The following is a 20,432-nucleotide window of genomic DNA, read 5'->3' on the forward strand; positions in this document are numbered from 1 at the left end:
GACGACGAATCGTAGCCCGAGCCCGACCATTGTATAGCCTCGAGGTTTAAAACCGGAGAAACCTCGGAAGAACTACGAAGTCATTGTAATTGGACAGAGAAAATTACGGCTGCGGATTTTATATGCAGAATGAGGGAATCGAAATGCCAAGTTTTTTCACCGTTTCGATCGCATGAAATATCCAACATCGTGATACGTATAAATTCATGGTGGGGTTTTTTTTTACGCCGATCGACTCTATGATCCGACCATGACCTGCATTTGCACAGAAATTCTACTCTCGAGGCGAAGACTCAATTGAGATCTCACAGTCCGTGGAAGGAATTGTTGTCAATTGTCTCATTTCTTCGATTGAAACAAAAAAAAAAGTTTCCTCCCCATTACCTACGGAATCGATGAAAAATATTTGATTCTCGAACCGCTGATAATGAGAAGACAAAACCGCCTATCCGGTCCGCTAGGTCTGAAAATTTTCTGAAACATTTGTGCTGAAATAACGAGGATGATGTATTTTCTAAACGTCGTTGATTTCCGCTGGGTTCAGTCAATTTTGTGAAAAAAGTAAATAGAAATGGTGGTAGTATAGGAGCCAGTCGAGTCGACATTTTCCAACACAGCTAATCCAGCGTCCGTATATTTTCTGTGCATTTGGATGCGGTGTGCATAAGGGACGCCCGCCGCAAGAATAAAGCTACACCTATGCGTTGTGCAGCCTCAAACTTACCGTAGGGGCTCCGAAACAGTTTGAAGAGTGTGCGAGTCCGAGAAGGTTCGTAAGATGTACGTATGCGTGTGCGTATAACAGAAAGAGAGAATAGCAGCGGTAGCAGAAGCGAGTTACAGGATCCGGGCCCTCGGAGGCTGCAGCGGCTTGGAAAACTCGTATATTCGACGGGTAACTCGATCTTAGATTTGGCAGAGATTTCGGTCGAAGGATTTGACGCCTATGCGGGGCCCAACTCTGGCTCCACCACCGTCTACAACGCCCGTTCAATTGTCATGCACTTATAGAGAAATATTAATAATTAAGTGTCGCAATAATTTTCAATAAATTCCGATTACCGGCTACCAACGACTAGTGCAACGATCTTCCGCCTCGAGCGTCCCTTTGATTAAAATATACACACATGTAATTACGATACGGAATTTATATAATCACATTCAATTGCAGCCATTATTCACCTTTATAGCTAACCGAGGATTGTCATTTTCACAAGACCGTCGGTGTAATATAATCCCCCTTTTTTACTCGATTTCTTCGAAGGGGTTGTTCCGAGCGAGTATTAGCGATGAGCGTGTATTTTCTCGGTGTGAGACGAAGAGAAGAGAAGAAATTTCAAAACCGAATGATGTTTCGCGAGAGGGTATCGTTTCTACGGAAATCGTTTTTTTACAGAAGAATCATTCTACATGCAGATTTCACGTAGGAAGTTCGCAATTAGTCCGCACACCCTGTCGGTAGGACTACCCCCGTAAATTTTAGCGGTGGAAAAAGTAATTTCTAAAATTTTTACAGTTACATGAATAACTGTATGAATAATTTCGCGTTATTCAATAGGTGCTCGAGGCTAATAACTAGTTAACTACAACGAAAACTAACCAACGAGCTCCGGTTTGCGCTGACCAAATATAACACAATATTTCGAATTACTTAAAATTATCGGGTATGGTTTACACACGTGAGCCGTAGGGGCCCTTTCTATATTACATACCCGGAAGGATTGTGTTGTGAAATAAATTCTCAGCATAGATCGTACGAAGTTTGAATTGGGTTCCTCGTACGTTACAATACCCTTTTACAACGGTATTGTCGGTATGGATGTATTACAATACCACACTTGATACGTATTGAAAATAGAAGTAAAAAAAAAAAATAAAATAAAAAACAACGAATAGTAAAAAGACATCGTGTACGTTTAATTGGAAACATTTGTCCCCATTGTTTGGTTAGTCCTCTAATCATGCTTTATGAGGTATATATGAAAAAAAAAAAGTTAGAAAACAAAAACGTCTCCGGTTGTGGGATCATCGCGTTATGGTATAGTGGTACATGCATAGGTATGAGTTGAAAAGGAATGAATGTATAAAATCGAGGAGAGACATATGAATGAAAAAATATTTCTCGCGGTATCCGTAAGCTGGTGGGTGATTCCGGAATATTATATCTTCGAAAAAACCGAGTAGATCGAAAGAATATGGCGTAAGGGTTCGTTGGTAGGGGGTTTTCCTCCTCTGGGGCAAAACCTGGAGGATCAGTCGCCGAGTAAAACGGTCGTCACGGTTACGTACGTCGTTTCTAGCTTCTCGGTTTTCGGGTCTGTTGACACAGTGAGCTCTGAAACGATTCTATGCATCGCCGTATAACATTTCCCCGCCTCGTTTTCTGTCCTACGAACAACTACTCGTCCCAAAGTTGTTCGCCCACTGACATTATTAAGGGCTTACGGGAGTAGAGAGAGAGAGAGAGAGAGAAAAACTTGTGAGTGAGAAAGAGAGGAGAAAACACCCCACGGCTTTTGTTACGATCTCCCTTCGCCGGGCTTGGTCACGAAGTCGTAAATTTCCTCCAAATATTTTAGAAAAATTCCGACCCCACGACGACTTCCTTGTTGCATTTTATTATCCTATTTCGCGATGCGTAACGGGTGCCGGGACCCGTGAGGTTGTATATCATGTCCGTTTCATGTCTCTCACGTTTCACGTCGCTACGTGGTATTACCGCTGCCGCATGGCGTTCCGCGACCGAAGAGACACTTCTTCTGCAAACGCGCACGTGACGACGGATAATATTTGCACGTGGCCTAAAACAAGCGGCGCGGAGCGCAGGTGAATCGGGAAATCGCCGTACGTTCGCTCGGCCGACTGTCGTTTTTACGTACAATTTCTGAGATCGATAATTCGAGATGAGATAAAGGGAAGATGGGGGATAAGAATTAAGATTGATTTCACGGTAATCGTGAAACTCCTTTACGATAGATCTCTTCATGGGAAAACGCGTTAGGTGTACGACGGAGTTAAAGAGAATGCGTGGTAAAAAGGGTCGGAATAAATTGCGCTCGGACATAGGAGGATGCGATATTGCGACGTATAGAGAAAAGAGTAGAAAATAAAGTAAAATAAAAGAGGGAAGGGAGGTCGCGTGCGGAATGTTCAATGCGGGAAGTTGGAAACGGCAACGGTATACGGACGCGGAGGGTTTGCCTTATACGTCGAATCTATCTATCTTAGCTGCTGTTCCTGCTGCAGTTGTATGGACGATTCTTCAGAGTTTAGAACGCACGGGCTCGGGTTCAGTACCATTTTAAGGGGCGATCGGAAAAAGCTTAAAACTATAATTAAATCTATATTCCCATAGAGCATCGGTTCTGTCGACGCCATACCATGTGATAAATATTCCAGCCTTATACCTATATGTGTTAGAAAAAAAAAAATTCAAAAACAGTTAAAAAAAAAAATTACTCTGTTACGGTATACGAATATACGGCATGTCATGAAAAGGTATTTTTGTTCAACGAGACGTAGATAGTTTTGAAAAAATCGATATAGCAGATATCGATAAGTTATCAGAAAGGCCGCTGGGTTTAACAACATCGAAACACAGAAAATATGAAAAAAAAAAAAACCATAGGTATGTATTATCGTTCTGTTGTTAGTTCTCCAAGATAAATTACATTTGCGTTATCGTAGCGTAGCACTTTCAACAAACGAATGAGAGAAAAAAAAAAAATTTCTTTTTTTAACCAGAACACACACTCAAATACTACCCGAACTTTCGATTACTCGACTTGAAATAATCTTTCCAATGATAAGGCGCGTACTCTACGAAACTACGATCAGTTTCACACGCGCGCTTGGAACCGACTGACAACCTGTCGGCGCGATGCTTGGACCGCGTCTCGACGCCGACTGATTCGCCTCCCCCGCTGACGACGTCTCAGACACGACGAGGAGCGTCGATTGGTCAGAGCACAATGACCTTGCGACGTCGTTACCCCCTCCGTGTTCATTTCACCCTATCGAGTGCAACAATTGAAATTGCATTGTCGCGATTTCGCGCCAATATTTTACGCGCGTAGTCAGGATCGAAGCAACTGGTACTCGATCGTTGTCATTGAGCGATGCCGGGCACGTTGAGGTCCAGCTGAAAAGTTTTTCTAGTTACATTCATCCTCTTGATTTTGTTTTGTTGGTATTCCGCTGCACTCGTGATACACGCGTAGAGTAGATGCAAGTAATGCACAACCGATTCTGAACCATAACGTGTTTCCGAGAGGGAGAATATCTCCCAATCGGACTCCAATGGCTGAACGGCTAGATCGGCTCTAAAATAATTGAAAATGGCCAACCGAAGACTTGAAAAAGCAATTGATATAACCAATTCCGATCATGTATTGAGCTCACCGGCGTAATCGTGCCGATCGTTATTCGGACTCGTTTCAAGTTTTAAACGCAACGTCTCCTCCTCGTCAACCACGTACGCCGCGCACAGCCAGTTTAATTTCTAAACCCGCAGACACGATGGATTCGATACATGCGTGCCCGAAAAATCCGGGCAAAAAGCACCGCTTCGAGACATCGACGCACGATCGGAGCAACGTGTTCGCGTTTGTGCGCTGACGATTTAATGGCCGAGGCCTGCAGGAGAAAAGAAATCCATGTGTACGGGTACCGTTAGGATCAGTCGACCGGACGTTCGTCGAAACTGCTCGCATATCTTTTCCTCTCTATGTGATTTCTTCAGATTTGTTTTTCTTTTTTTTTTTACACTTTTATACGCTCGCTGTTTGAGTAGGTATATCCTAAATCAATATATGGGCAAAACTGTAGTTTCGAATGTCAAAACTTTTAGTCGTTGTAATTCGAGACTGATGATAAAAAAATGTCAGAGAAATTTTGGGAAGAATACAAACGCTATTTAGGTTCCTGCCACGCGGGAAATTTAGGTGAGAAAAAGAACGAAGGAAGAATGCTCCAAGGGGGTTGAATTTCCACCGCATGTATCGAAGTAAAAACCGTACGAACTGAAAATCGTGTAACGTGAAATCCAATAAAGATTTTCGAGCGTCCGTAGAGAGCGCGATAAAATGCAAGCGGTCTTATCCATTGACTCCAATGGGCGGGAGGCGATAATATTTTATGCTTTATTTCGTTAGGTCAAATATGAAATCTCATACGATATCCTTTATTATTATAGGAGTTTAAATACGAGAGCGTGGGTGCAGCAGTTGTCGTTTCATTTTACGACTTTACCTGGGCATTCGTTTCACTAACTGTCCCATCGAAATGGCTTAATCGATTCTGGCAAGCGTTCTATACACCCGGGAACCTCTTCGATGGCGTCCCGAAAATTCGGTGTCAGACCGTCATAACTAATACATTTGTATACCTGCGTAAGATTATTCGCTGCTCATTACCTAGGCAGGTGTATACAGCCTGCGATTATTGAGGAGCAAGGGCTAAATCTAAATTCCGTCCGAATACACCGAGACCTTTCAATGTCAATGGATTTGCATCGGTAATAGGATTCTGGAAAACATAAACTGTATACGTATGTAATTTCTATGGAGGATTTCAAAGTCAAGCCAACGCACCGGACGAACGTCGTCGGATTTCTTTGGTTTTATAGCTATTTTCTACAAATCTTGGATGCATAATTAGTTCAGATTTAAGTTTTCAGGCTCGTTGGCAGTTTCGGGAACCTCGTTAGATTTCAAGCCCTTCATTGCGATAATTTATAGATAATTTGCAACAGAGCTTTCTCGATTCGACCAATTTCTCCATCGTGAACTTTGATATTCGTGTTGTAAAAGTGGACGGTCAACCACCGGGCAAAAAAATGGACAGACGGAAAGACAAATGTTTCACAACTGCGGCAACGTTCCACGAATTAGTTTCAGCGACGCAGTGTGAATTTTTGAATATTGTAAAACTGCACATAATTATTCCGTCGAGCACTCGCACGATCAGCGAAACTAATTAGCGGACTATTACGAAATTTGAAGAGTCCGGTTAGCGGATGTATCTCTTATATCACTGCGAAACTGCGCAATAATAAGCGAACTGAATTTGAAAAATTCCACCTCTCGGATGTGAACGAAGATTACGAAATAATTGGAATTTTTTTTCAACAGAGCACCGTACCTCCCACTTGATTTTCCACCAACGGCATAAATGTCGTTAGTTAGTCCGGTGTGTTCCAAAATCGAATTAATTAGCATTAATTGATAAGCGTATTTACGAAGCGGTACGTAATCATTCGTGTAACAAATCGAATGATGATACTGTAGCAGGGCGAGTACGGGATCGACAACATACGTGGTCGGTGGTCCCTGAAATCGAATAACGAAATTGGCAAAGAGTTTTACTCACATTCGTTGACAGCTGACTCGTGAGGGAATGGACTTTTTCTTGTGCGTCGAGCAGTTCGCGTCGAAGTTTTCGTAATTCGTGAGCCTGCTTCTCTTCGGCAGAACTATAAAGGCTGCTGGCAGTTGATACCAGAGAGACCGAGGACCCGTGAACTGTGCGTGAGAAAAATAAAAAGGTCATACGTTTAAACACGAATAAAATTAGCAACGACGAAAAATGCTGCCCAACGGGCAGTTAAATAAATTCTACAAGTTTGCTAGAGTATTCAATTGCCAGGAGTGCTCGCAAACTCGTTATACGGTTTCTTATTCTTTTTATTTTTTCGTTCAACACGAGAAGTTTACATCCGCATAAGTGAATACTGATGTCAACTACGTATGAAAATAACTAGACAAAATTAAGGATGTACGTACAGTTTGACAAAAAATTAGATTAAGTTGACATATTCTACCCAGGACATTTATTGCTGATTGTGTCGATAATTCGATCAAATCGTATCAATGAAAATGGCTTTTCAGGTATGCGCATTTTACGTTTGGAATGATTAGTCATTCGATGAAGTCATTGATATTTCTCCAGAGAATTCTAAGTCGTAATATCCAAACTTGTTTCATTCAGAAATCCGGAACTAATCACTCAGCCAGTTGCTACGACGTGGCGCGACGTTGAATTAAAAAAAAATAAACCCGAGTCCAAAGTCGACACCGAAATAGCTGATGCCACCGTGCCACGGGGTGGCGAGTCGCAAACGTCTTACCTCACCTGATTTACACGACCACGTTACACGTTGAATATCGATACCGCGAGAGCCGGGTCAGAGTTCAAAAAACTGTACGCCGGTTCATACTTACTGTCATCGTCTTTATGGACGTGTTGATAAAGGTTTGGGGGTTGTCTGGGGGCATGCGTGGGCGTCGGTGACGTTGGTTGGGACCAATGTTGTCCCGGACATCCCGCGGATCCCACGGGAACGCTGTAGTAAGGTTCGACTCCCACACCGACCCCGACCCCAACCCCGACCTCCTCTCCGACGGAGGAGGATGCGCCACTTCCTCGAGCGAGCATGGACGGGTACATTTTTTCGCTTTTCGTAGATCTACGCAAATCACAGACAAATTCAAATTCGTCAAAAACTTTCAAGCAACTCACGAGGATGCTCAGCTGTGTAAAGATATAGAGATAGCGATACGATTCACGGGTGGTGTCAAGGCACGGGTATACCAAGTGATGTCTTTTGACACTCTCCGTCAATCGGGCGAAGGATGAAGTTTGTGTCGTTTTACAGGCACCGTGGAAGCAGTAAGAGGTACAAGTCGAGACAGAGAGTCCATTCTATCCAGTTGCACGAGTCTAACATTTTTTTGGGTGAAATTATTGCGTTACGAACATAACGGATAAAGTGCTTGGACTCGCGATGATTGAAGACTCAAGTTTAGAAAATTTCAGGTATACATCGCTTCTGATGGCGTAAGTTGCAGCACTCTGTGTATAAACGAGCTCAAACATTGCAGGGTGTAAACGATTAATTAGCGCCTCTAAAGTTTCCTGTTTTTTTTTTTCTTTACTTTCGTTAAGACTAAAAGAATAGACTCTTTGTGTCGTGATGTTGGATGGGCCGCAAGAATTTGAGCGAATCATTCTATGACCAGCGCTTTTTTCAATTTCAGAATTTTATACTCATTCGATTCGCTCGAGTTCTTTCGGAGCGATCCAAAACGTCGACTGAAAACTGCTACTACGCATGCGAAGGCGTACAAAGACGATGAATACGAGTGTTTGCGTAGAAAATTTATAATATTTAGTGAGTGTGTGATAAGCAGTTGTCAAATGCAAGAAAACAATCGAGCGTCGTTCACCACGCCGCTCCAATTACTTCGATTACTTTAATTACTCCAATTACCAAAACGTGAACCACTCAGTACAGTGTCAGACTTTTTTGACATCGCAGCAGAGTGCCGGGAATATTCTGAGCCGGACTCGAGGCGTCGTCTTTACGGTGGGTGAAGCAGAAGCACGGGACGACCGGAGGTCAAAGAACCCTCGAAGTGGTAAAATAGTGTTTATAAAATTTATTCGATCGGTAATTGATGCGAAGTTAAAATTCAGAACTGGCTCCTTCGTCTCCAACTATGCAAAAACTAGCGCCGAACATTCAGACTCTTATTTATTGGAAGTATTCGCGAAGAAGGCGAATAATTTTGTTTTAATTTAGAAAAACACTTGTAAAGATCGGAAAATTCGAAAAAGCAATCTTTGATGCATAAAATATTTTTTAAATGCAGATGAAAGACAAATGTCGATTGAATCGTATTTTCTTTCACTTCGATACCTGAATTTCAGGTACGTTTATTTTGTGCTTCGCAGATGCGTCGGTACCATCGAGAACTCAACACCGTTCATTGTTTCACCGCTACGTAAAACGACACTTAATGATTCGGATCAGAATATTCGGACGGTATATTGCGACCGCGTGTCATGTATGTTACATCATTTTCTACCTTGGGAATGTCCTGTCCCGCAGATGGCTAAAACGGTACCAAATCGCTTTGTTATTTTATCAAACAATTAACCATCACAAGTTCATCTAGAGAAGTTCTCCAGCTTGATTTAACACAGATTTGAAACACAAGTCAATAGAAATTCCGCGTACGGAATTATCGATAAACGGTTGAGAAAAGGTGCTTGGATGTTTGTCATTTTGTATAGTGCGAGATAAAGAGCAAATTGGTTCGATATTATGATCAGAGTTCAGAAAACAAGACTCACATCGTCAGCGAAACATTGAATTCACATCCGCTCAAACATCAGGCACATCAAACACGTTGTTCACTTCGAGTTTCATTTGTTGGACTAATGTCCATTTACATGTAATATTCTAATTTTCAAGCGATCGATCAGAGTCTTGAATCATCGACTCTCTGGATGAAAGATGTAAGCGAAGGAAGGGATCCGTCGAGTTTCTCACCTGATCGAATTGCTTCTGTTCAGCCTCGGCGGAGCCGGTGATCCGGTTGAATCCCTTTGGTGCATCAAAAGTCGCGCGTGGGTTAAACTGGCCCGATGCGATCCGAGAGACTCGACGCTGTCCGCCTCGCAAAGACCCATACCTGGAACATCGAGGATAAAATTACGTTCGAAAAAAAAAATTCACTTGCTTCAGTCCAGAAATAGCCTCGTCAGATCTGGAGCTAAGAAGACGTAGATAATCCCTCGGACGAATTACAAGAAATCTCGGAGGAAATTTTTCGGATCAACTCGCCTTGACTTCGTCCACTGGGTGTGTAAGTGTTGCTGTGTCTCATCCACGAGGTGGTGGCGTAGGGGCTGTTGCCGGCGTAGTATCCCTGGACATCGGGTGCGGCGTAATTGCTGCAGGTATCGCTGAGGCTCCCGTCGGATGGTTTGAGGACACGAGGTGTGAAGGAAGACGTGGCGCTACCGCGATGATGTGCCGCAGCGAAAAGAGCCGTGAACTCCGGACTACCCGGTTTCGGAAGGCTTTGAGAACCGAGCATCAACCGGTCCCTGACGGATTGCGACAACTGACTGGCGCTCGCTCCGGTCAAACTGTAGCTCTTGTAGTGGTGACCTTGCCCCTGACCTTGCCCCTGACTTTGCCCGGAATTCGCTTGCAGCTCCGTCGTGCAGGTCTGAGTCCCGCCGGATACCTTGACCTAGAAAATTGCGAGGAAAAGCTTAGATTGTAACGATCGTTGATGGATTGCCGATATTTCGATCGAGTTAGATTATGAGCTATGCGAGGATGACGGTGTACCTTGGTGCGAGGAACTGCGCTGACTTGTGCGGTTCTCGTCGGATCTTTGTTTCCGTTTTGCGAACCGTTCGCGTTACTGGTTCCCGCGCTGTGCCTTTTCACGTAACCAAAGCTCTGGGGAACCCCTCGGACCTTGCTGCTACCCCCGCTGCTCGTCGACGTACCGGAGGACACCTTTTGCGGCTTCTCCCCGTTCGCGTATTCCGCCATAGCCTGTTTTCTGTGTTTGTCCTGAAAAAAGCGAGGGACGTTTCAACGTTTTGTATACGGTAAAAACGAAAGCGAGGATGGGTACGGTAGACCAGGGATGACTAACGCCGAGTATTTTCGTATATCAGTTCCTCCACTTTGGCCACGTCCGCGGAGACGTTATACCGACTGCAGAAACTCTAAAAACATTTCGCGTTAGTAATCGCAACAGTCATTGGAACAAATGTTTTCCCGTCCACAGACCGCGTCGTGCACTTTGCATGAAATATCGCTAAACTTAGGTGTCTCTCCCCCAGACCATAACGGGAACGGATGAATTTGTTTTCGCCTTCTATTCGCAAATCTCCGCTCGAGAAGTGCAGAGGCAGTTAAACTCGACTTTTTTTTCCCACCGCTTCCGAGCTTTCCGAGAGTAAATATGACGGAAACTTTTTCGAGGTCTCGCAATGTTCTAATGGACCAACATTGGATCGCAAATAATCCCTCGTCTTTCTCTCCACATTCAAGGAACGTGAGCACTTGGGATGAATTCGCAAAAGCGTATAGTGGATCGAAAAATGCGTTTACTGACCTGTGATCGCCTCGAGGGACTGGGACTAGGTGGGCCCGCATGGCCAGTGGTATCCCTGTCTCTCGCAGCGCCAGCTTCTATGTACATTTTCCATTGTTGGCTGTTGGAATTGCTGTTGGAATTGTTGGTGTTCTGTTGTTGGGGCTGTTTGAATGCCGAGGTATCGGTCTGTTGCGAACTGTCCGACTTTTTCACGTGGTGATGGCCGCTCGGATGTCTCGAACTGACGACCCTATGGACCACGTTGTTTCCACCGGTATGACTCTGCTGTTGTACACCTGGGCCTTGGGGGGTGGCACTCCCGCCCACAACGCCACCCCCCACAACCGCGCTACTGCCACCAGGCACCCTCTGTTGAATTTCACCAACTTTAGACTTTAGAAAACTTGTTGGATCAAAAACGTGCCGCGTAATTTCAATGAATTTACTTTGATCCGAATATGCATATTACGCGGGCATGTAAATGTTGCCCGGCTACGCTTCGGGCATGAAACGTTGGATCTTAAATTTTAATTAAAACTACATCGTTGATCGGATGATTTGAATATACTTGTACGTACGTCTCTGTTCTCATTTTCTATTCTCTTTATTCGCGATACCTTTGTACACCATGAAGATTATGCATGCTTGAGAAGATTAATTTGGAGATGATAACAGCAGTTTTCAAATATTGGCAATATTATATGTCCGGAAGTTTCCCAGTAAAGTTTTTTAATTTTCAATCAACTTTATAGAGCGGATGGTATCGAGGTTCGATTCGAATCTGATATGGCCGATGAAACCAGGTACACGCCGATGGGCGAGAAGGAATGTAAAACTGTAAAAACGTGACTGAAATAGCGACTGGAAAATTACGTAATAAAATTCCTCGACCTGCATAATTTTTCACGACCTACGGTAAGACGACCTTTTATTATTCCGGTGCAACCAATTTGATTCTATCGATTTCCCACGGGGCCGTATCATCGAGTATCCATCCTCCCCACCGTACATACATACATGTATACCGTAAGATGTGGCATGAATCAGAGAGAGTCCGTTCCGCGTTTCAGGGGAGTTTCGTCGCTTCGATTCGTGCGGGGGGTGTGTGTCCCTCAAATTTTCCACACAAGTAAACCGCAGCACACGAGATAGCGAACTATACAAAATACAGGGTGTTTCGATTTTACAGCTTGATCGCCTCGAATGTATCCGCTGCAAGCTTTCAAATTTCGCACAAAATATTCATCGAATCTAATCCGCTTGGTTCAATGGGGCTGACGCTGCGGTAAAAACCTCATTTTCTCCGAGGTAATTTTCTCCCACTAATTTCGAATTCACGAAGTGCAAGTGCGGTTAAATGGACCGACACATTTCTGGTAATTCCAAAAAAATTACGGGGATATATCGGAGGTGGTCAATTTCAATGGAACACCCCGTACATACGGCGTATACCTATACGCACCGCGGATCTCGAAGCCAGGGTGAGTCATGGGAGGGAGTTTGGAGCACCCCGTTCGACACGCCATACACTCTATACCTATAGTACGTCATATGTGGTTTGGAGCCAGACACTTTGTATACAGAGTGAACTGCGCAATTCAAACTTGGGTTCTGCGTTACGGTGTGTCCGCGTATATTACCCCGTATAAACGTATTCAATTCTGACGTTTACCTATACCAAACCCGGTCTATTCCATCCACACGTGTTGCCCGCTTGGCTGTCAGAGGCAGTTGAGACCTATCAGAAGCAGGCGTCGTCCCATGACTGTCTTATGATTATACGACCCCGTAGAAACAATAAATATTTCCCATGGTGCTTTGAACATTTCTTCCCTCCCTTTTTTTTCTCGTCCTTAGTTTCCTCCTCACTTTTTTCTCTTCCCTCCTTTTTTTTTCTTCCCACCGTTAAATTTTACTTCGGCTCCCAAGTTTTCGAGAGGTTTCGATTATATTACGAGATATTGTGTATTTGAGAGAAATTTTTCTATTTTAGAACACGCGTACAAGAGACGCCAAAAACTCACCATTTATTAACATCGAATGAACCGTAATCGTGAAGCATTCTTTTTTTCTGTTCTTTTTTCTAAACGAGTTTGATATTTTCACATTTTCTACCGTAATAAAACGCACTTTTTACGCGAAACTCTGCGGTGAACTTCATGTACAATTTTTAATCTTTTAACTACAATCAGATTGCAGGTAAATTAAAGCAGCGCCGTTAGCGGTATCAACTACGAGCACGTTAATAAATTGCACACGTTGTAATTGTACGTACTTCACACGACACGACGGAAAAAATGTAACTGCAGGACATGCGAAGTTATATTTTGACCTTCCTCGTCAAATTTACGGGGATTTGGGTCACGTTGAGACGCACCGATCGCCAGTCGTCGTCACGCACGTCCGTCTCCGCGGTTGTCCTTTTTCTTTCACTCGATTTATTCCGGTGTAAAAAAATTTATTGGAATAAAAAAAGAATGGATCTAATTAAGCGATACGGGACCACGCTATTTCAAAATTGCTGGGCGGACGGTGCGTGCACGCACTTCTGAACGTACGTGTAAACTGTCCAAACAACGCAGAACGCGGGTGCGTTACACTGTACGTCCCGAACACCCTCAGCTGCTGCGCGAGACCCCGAGCCCGGTGTTGCGTATGACCTATGTCCCATAGTCCTATTATTCACGTATACGTACGAAGGTATCTAAAACTATATGAGTCACCCACACGATCGTACATCCCATATGCACTCCTACGTATATCGTATGTACGTACGTACGTCATACCACATCTCGTGCAGAGTGCGACACGCAACGCGATACGTTAACGCTCGCAACACGATTAACGCACCGTACAAATATAAGTGTGTACGGGGCATTTCGCGACAAAACGATAAGAATTTGACCCGATTTTGCAGGGTTCGAAGTGCATTGAACATCGAGACTGATTGGGACATTGTTTTTCTTTCTCTTTGATTTGCAACTTCAATTTTTTACATTGAATAATACGTGGTTGAATATAATCATAGATATATTGAACTAGATCGGACAAGATCATGGCGGATTCTAGTGTATGGGTTTAAATGTAGGCGGCGCGCTCGGCGAAAAAACCCAAATTGAGGATTTAGCTTCAGGCCACTGTTTTACTCACAGAATTACCTAAAACCCCATGATTTGCTTAACAGGTCGATATGATAATTTTATGAAACTGTTCGACTTGACCGACAGATATGTGACCAAGCGACATGAGCCATGTTATACACGGTATCCATAAATTTTTAACGTGATATATTAGATACAGTTATACATGGCTGTTTTACCCGTGATAAATTATTGCAGTAATGTCTCAACAAGCAGAACACAAAATCCAAAAATGCACGAATGCACGGCATAGTGGATTGTACCCTCCATGTAAACAGGATATATTTTTCAAAGTGTTACAAGGTGTTTTCTCAAAAACTGAGGATTATTTTGGAAAATTTTTGAAACAATAATTGCAGAATCATAGAAGGAAAATTCAATAATACCATAGATATTGAAATTTAGCTGGATTGTATGGGGGTTTTGAGGGTCACTTGGTTTTCCGAGCGGAAATCCATATTTTGTATTGCAGATTCGTAATCTACAAGACAAGCTAAGCAGCATTCGTACAAAACATTTTTTTCATAATCATCATTTTGCAATTATAATATACAAAATTAATTTTACACGCAAAAACTAAAACTTCTGAAGAAAAATCGCAGAAGACAAAGAGAAGATATTAGAAAGTTTAGAATTCTATAAATTTCTGAACGAGGAATTTTGGCACTTGAAATGACCGAGAGGGTCATTTTAAAGGCCATGGAAAGTCAAAATCAATTTTTTCAAAAAGTACGGAAAATTTGGTAAAAAAAAAGGTGTATCGAGATTTTTTTTCATTGTTCCGAAATATGACATCCTTGGCTATCTTTGAACTGCTGAAATTAGAATCAATAATTTTCAAAAATCTAAAATTTTTACACAAATCTCAGATGAATATTCTCACAAGGTTCAGAGAAATTTTTTTTTGCCACATACGTACCCATATGTATTCTGTATTGCCTATGTATACAGCTTACGATGCATTGTACACCGAGGATGATTGTAAGATCTAATATCTGATCATAGTGTATCAATCTTAGAACACTGAAACAAAACCTGTGATCTGGCAATGTTGCACCGAGTATATATAATATATATTTATATATATATATAATTCCTACTTTTGATTCTACAATATACTCGAGATAACTTTATGCGCAGCGTTGCCGGATCACCATTGACCACGAAAATAACGTGTTGGAATTAAAAAGAGAATGATATTTCAAATTATCGTATCGCATCCACAAAAACGGTGAAGTGCTTTTTTTTTTTTTTCTTTAAATTTGTTTAAAGAACTTTTTTTTTTACTCTCATAAATTTGTTCAAAAAATTATCTCAGAAAAATTATTTTTACATTTCACATCAGATTCTACCTGGTAAGAAATAATTTCATTCTGTATAGAGCTTTTGTGGAATCTATTTTGTTTCAATTGGTGATACGACTCTGTAACGAAGCGTTCCTCTTTATCAAGTTTTTATTAACCCGCTTTCTTGTCTATCTGTTTGTCTGTTCAGTAAAAATTTTGCAATCGATTTTAAACCAACTTCCCAATGAGCTAGATATTTGAAACTTCAAACACTCCTCATAACTGGATGACAATACAATATGAACTTCTTTTCGTAAAAAAAGAAATAAAAAAAAAAACGGATCGATAATCAATGAGATTTATAATAATGAAATTTAACAAAATATAGTTATTGACACGATTAAAAGCAAATAGCTTGTTCTTCGAATAAATTTTGTTCCAATATACCACGTTTGGTTTTTTGCGGATATCTCGGAAACTATTGCAGATATCCCAAATTTGAAAGAAGGTTCATGAAGAGCAGAAAACATACTAAAAAAAAGTCCAACCTTCCTGAACTGTACCGCGAATATTCATAACTTTAATTGAGCTATGAGAAAATGACCGATGACGCCTGATTCGGCTCCCGCGCGCGATGATTGTTTCAGAGGCATATGCGAAAAAAATGTATCCAACAGTCTATATATGAATATTAAGGAATGAAAAAATTCAAGTACGTACTGGACACTCTAGTAAACAATAATCAGTTGGAAAAAAAATTTATTCATCATTTTTCAATGTACTATGCTTTTGTAAATTGAAAACTCTTTCTCAATAGGCAAATAACAAAAAAACTCGGATAATTAACAAACCGAAAGTTTCAAATTCCTTCCACTTCGTTGAAGCTATGGAGAAAAATTAAAAATATAAAAAAAGGAGTGACATTTTTTTTTTAAGAAAACATTTTCTTGTTTAAATCATAATTTCAATTGTTATTCGACATTCTAAAGGAAAAAAATTTCTCAATTATTTTCAAATTGTTTTTCGCATTACAATTTGTTATAAACAAATGAATTTTCGAGCGAGATTTTTTTTTATTACTAAATATGATACAATAACAACTGTGTGTGGGTTTTTGAACAAAAAAAATTCTAGTTTTTTTTTAATTTAAAAAATTTATGGATCTTGAATTTTTTCGTTCTCTTCGAGTTTCTTACCTTTGTTACCAAAATTACTACTATCGTATTATTACTTGCCGTATCAACAGTTAATGAGTAATTCTGGTTCTAATTTTTTTCCAACTGATTATTGTTTATTAAAGTGTCCAGCAAGTACCTAAATTTTTTTATCCCTCAATATTCATATATAAACTGTTGAATAAATTTTTTTTTTGCTCATGTCTCCCAAACGAGCATCGCGCGTGGGAGCCGAATCAGGCGTCATCGGTCATTTTTTCATAGCTCAATTAAAATCATAAATATTCGTGGTGCAGTTCAGGGAGGTTGGACTTTTTTTTAGTGTGTTTTCTTCCCCTTTTGAATTTTTTTCAGATCAAATTTCAGATAGCCGCAATAGTTTTCGAGATATCCGCAAAAAACCGAACCCTACTTTTTTTCCATTAAATTGTTTATTACTTTTGTAATTTTTTCAACCGCGTTGTCATGCGATTTCTGAAGTTTCTCGAGCTCATTCTGGATCCAAAAATCACCTTTACATTGAATTCGGCGAAGGCTAACTCAAATTTGACCAAAAGGCACTTGTTGACTAGACTATAGGACTAGAAGGACGAAAAAAGAGCGAGGTGCAAAAGTGATAATTTGCTGGGAAGCGAGTGTCGTCGCTTTGATGCGCGGCGAGCTAAAGCCTGGTTGCTGGTGCGAGTGAGGTTAGTTTGGACAGAAATCGTTTAGACAGAATCCGTTTCTACGGAGAAAGTTTGCCCAGGGTTCGTTTGGACATAAGAAATTTCGACTTAGGTTCGTTTGGATACAAATGCAAACGACCCTAAGTCGGTCGGTAGAAAATAAACTAACTAAAGAAAATGAATCGAAGAAAATGACAACACGTTAATGATAGAATTAAGTTCCAGTGAAAATTAATTGAACAATCTAATTTCTTTGAAAAACTTGTTACAAGTTTTCTTCTCACTTAGAAATCATTATTTCCCAATTGATTTTCAATTAATTCTCCTTTCCTCGGCATCTTTGGATTTTGATTTTGGTTTTGTTTTTCTAAATTTTTTCTGTACTCGAAAATCTTTTCATCGTGACATATTAACAAGTTCACAAAAAGCTGAACAACGAACAAACTCCTACTCGCAAGCCCCAACAAGAATAACAGTTATATTCAGTTTTTTTTTTTTTTTTCGACCGATAGTTTGTGTTAGCGAACATGAAATACTACTTTTTTCCAAAGCCGTAATATTGCGAACTATACTGAAATTTTTTTCAACCGAACAAGAATAATTCTCCTTACAGAAAATATTGTAATTCAGATTTTTGTATTCAAATGTGAACAAATTATCATAATATCCATTTGCACTGAAATCATCCTAGTGATGAGAGAAGCTCATCTGCTGCACCGTAATACCGATAGTCCGGACGAGCGTGTTATATTTGTCGCGCGTCACCGTCTATAAGGATGAATTTGAAGATTGGATCTACAGATCGTTCGTGCGGTTGACCGATAATCTCTCAGAGGTCGATGAAGGGTCTGTTTTACCATGAAACGCAGAGGGCGCTCTGGGCTGGCACTCTTATTTTGCGACTTAATACCCTATGACTCTCACTTTTCGCAACTTGTCCGATCTAGTTCAATATATCTATGATATAATTATTGCGAAAGGGTTGATAGTTTCAGAAAATTTCGACGAAATATTTTCTAATAATTTTCTATTTTATTTCGATCGTTTCGACGGGGGAAAGTGCGGAAGCAGCAGATATACATACTAACTAACGGGGCAATAAGAAAATAGCTAAAAAATGCAGTCGCAGATTGGTCATTTTTTATCCATGCACACACTTGGCGCAAATCTCAACGTCACATGAAAATTTTGGCAAAGGACAGAAAAAAATCAGAAGAAAAACCGGCGAGGATCAAACCTTGGTGGAATTGACTTGAAATGCCCCATATACACACGCGCGTCTTATGCTACCCTAACGAAAAGGGCTGTAGACGACTGTACATACATAACGAAATAGGTGTAGATGAATCTATACACGGGGTCGAGCAGTAACGAAGAAATTATTAGAGAAAAGCCGCGTCATAATGGAATGATAAATTATTTTCTTATCGATTTTGTCGTTTTTCGATGGCAAACATAGGAATATGTCCCCTGCATCATTGGGAACAAAGGGGGAAACCAGGAGAGTTCGAACGTAGCCTGCTCAAATATTTGCTGTGAAAAATTAAGTGTCCCAATCAACAAATGCGGATTGAACAAACCGTCCAATCACCGTGTTCGGATCGTCTGTGACCCTCCTTCGCTAGTTTACCCATACACACGTATATTCGAGGTTGCTTCTTGTGGAAAAATATTCTATTCGTTTCACCCTGTATACACGTAACGTGTGCACGTGCATATACGTATGTGAAATACACGCAGGTATATACGCACAGATACAAAAAGGCGTATAAGTGGCCCCGCAAAATACAAAGTTCGTCTACCCTATAACTCCGATTGTCGTAACTCGCGCTCGTGATATCGATTGCTTAACTCGACCTGGCGTGACCCGGCTGTATAATTCAATCTACTACAGAATAGAAAGAAGCCTAATCTCCGTTATGCGGTCTGAGTTAGCCTCCTCAAGTCGCTCTCGGGTCAAATTTTCAAGTTGCAGTAGTAGTAGGTACGTACAGGATACAAGGAGTTGTAACTGTCATGAAGAGCAATCGAAATAAAAAGAGAAAAGAAAAGCTGCTGGCATGCTTGAATTTCAAATCTGATCAATCGAATGCTGGACGTTATCAAAGATTGCAGGTGTACTACTTTCCACACCGCGTATTATTTTCTCGCACACGGTCTTCCGTGCAGGTAAACCATCGATCGCACGTATACTCGTCTGTATACATCAGAGTCTTGATTGTTCGTTTTTTCTTTCGACACTGTGATGTAACGAGTCGATATGTGAGGAAGTTTACGAGAGTCTTAAAAAACTGCAAGTAGCTTGCACTCTACGCTCTTGAACGGATATTGTTAGGCAGAGGAGGTAAAACGCAAACCTCTGGGCCGTTTGTTTGCCCGCTTCACCTCCGTACACCGTGACGGAATTACAAGTCTGTACGAATACGTACGGCTTTTTGTCGGTGAATTTATAAAAAGGTGGAAAGTAGAGAGAAAAATGAACCGGAACCGATGACGTATTGAACGATGAAAAGAGCTAACAATTGCAGTAATTATTTCCACACATTATTGTCGTTCACCCTCTCGAAGAATTCGATGGCACGCGGGTGCCGAGCAACGTGAAAAACGAATTTTATAGAAATTGAAGATTGCGTGTTGTTCCGTAAAGCGAACGCGATTAATTGTATGCCTCGTATATACCTACACCGGTATAATCCCAATGGCTCTTTATATACGTCCGGTAGAAAAGAATAAACCGATGAATAAAGATTAAACACAAAGACGCTTGAGCCACGATTAGACCGAGATTATAATAATAATTTCTCCTAATTGCCCCCTTAGAATTTGGAGACGCTGGTGCTTCACGTTTGGTATATGAATGTGCCCCTAGCTGTAGGTTACACTCTGAACTCTGTGAACGCAAAGCCGCAGCTTCGAGTCATTGTCCGGGTAAACGACTTACGAGGTTTGTTAATCAGAGGCAAAACTAAAACGTTTGGAATGGCCCACCGGAATATTCTGGGCTTTGTGATTTATACGTTCACCGTGTATAAAATATACGTCTATGCAAATTCTGTGGAAATTAAACGGCGCGAGTACCTACTGCGTCACCGGTGAAAATTATATTGAAAAAAATTCAACAGAAATTCGAGAAAAGCACTAGCATACGTCTGGATTCGAATTCGATTTACTTCTACGAAATTGCCCGGAGGTTAAGTTAGGTAAAAACGTTAGAATATATAATATCAGTGAGTGTATAATATGAGACACCGCCTGC

At 41.2% G+C, this 20,432-nt stretch overlaps 1 protein-coding gene across 5 annotated transcripts in view; it reads right to left on the reverse strand.

Moving 5' to 3' along the window:
* LOC105684814 (protein sickie) overlaps nucleotides 1-20,432 on the reverse strand; it is a 164,370-nt gene that overhangs the window by 26,320 nt on the left and 117,618 nt on the right. For all 5 annotated transcript variants that reach the window (XM_048650276.1, XM_048650274.1, XM_048650275.1 and 2 more), the window contains 6 exons: nucleotides 10,926-11,276; nucleotides 10,145-10,375; nucleotides 9,629-10,043; nucleotides 9,335-9,476; nucleotides 7,221-7,465; nucleotides 6,370-6,521 (listed from right to left, as the gene is read on the reverse strand). In XM_048650276.1, the coding sequence (XP_048506233.1) occupies nucleotides 6,370-6,521; nucleotides 7,221-7,465; nucleotides 9,335-9,476; nucleotides 9,629-10,043; nucleotides 10,145-10,375; nucleotides 10,926-11,276 (1,536 nt within the window). The remainder of the gene's footprint in view (nucleotides 1-6,369; nucleotides 6,522-7,220; nucleotides 7,466-9,334; nucleotides 9,477-9,628; nucleotides 10,044-10,144; nucleotides 10,376-10,925; nucleotides 11,277-20,432) is intronic.

This window comes from Athalia rosae, chromosome 2 (assembly GCF_917208135.1).
Source record: "Athalia rosae chromosome 2, iyAthRosa1.1, whole genome shotgun sequence".
NCBI lineage: Eukaryota > Metazoa > Arthropoda > Insecta > Hymenoptera > Athaliidae > Athalia > Athalia rosae.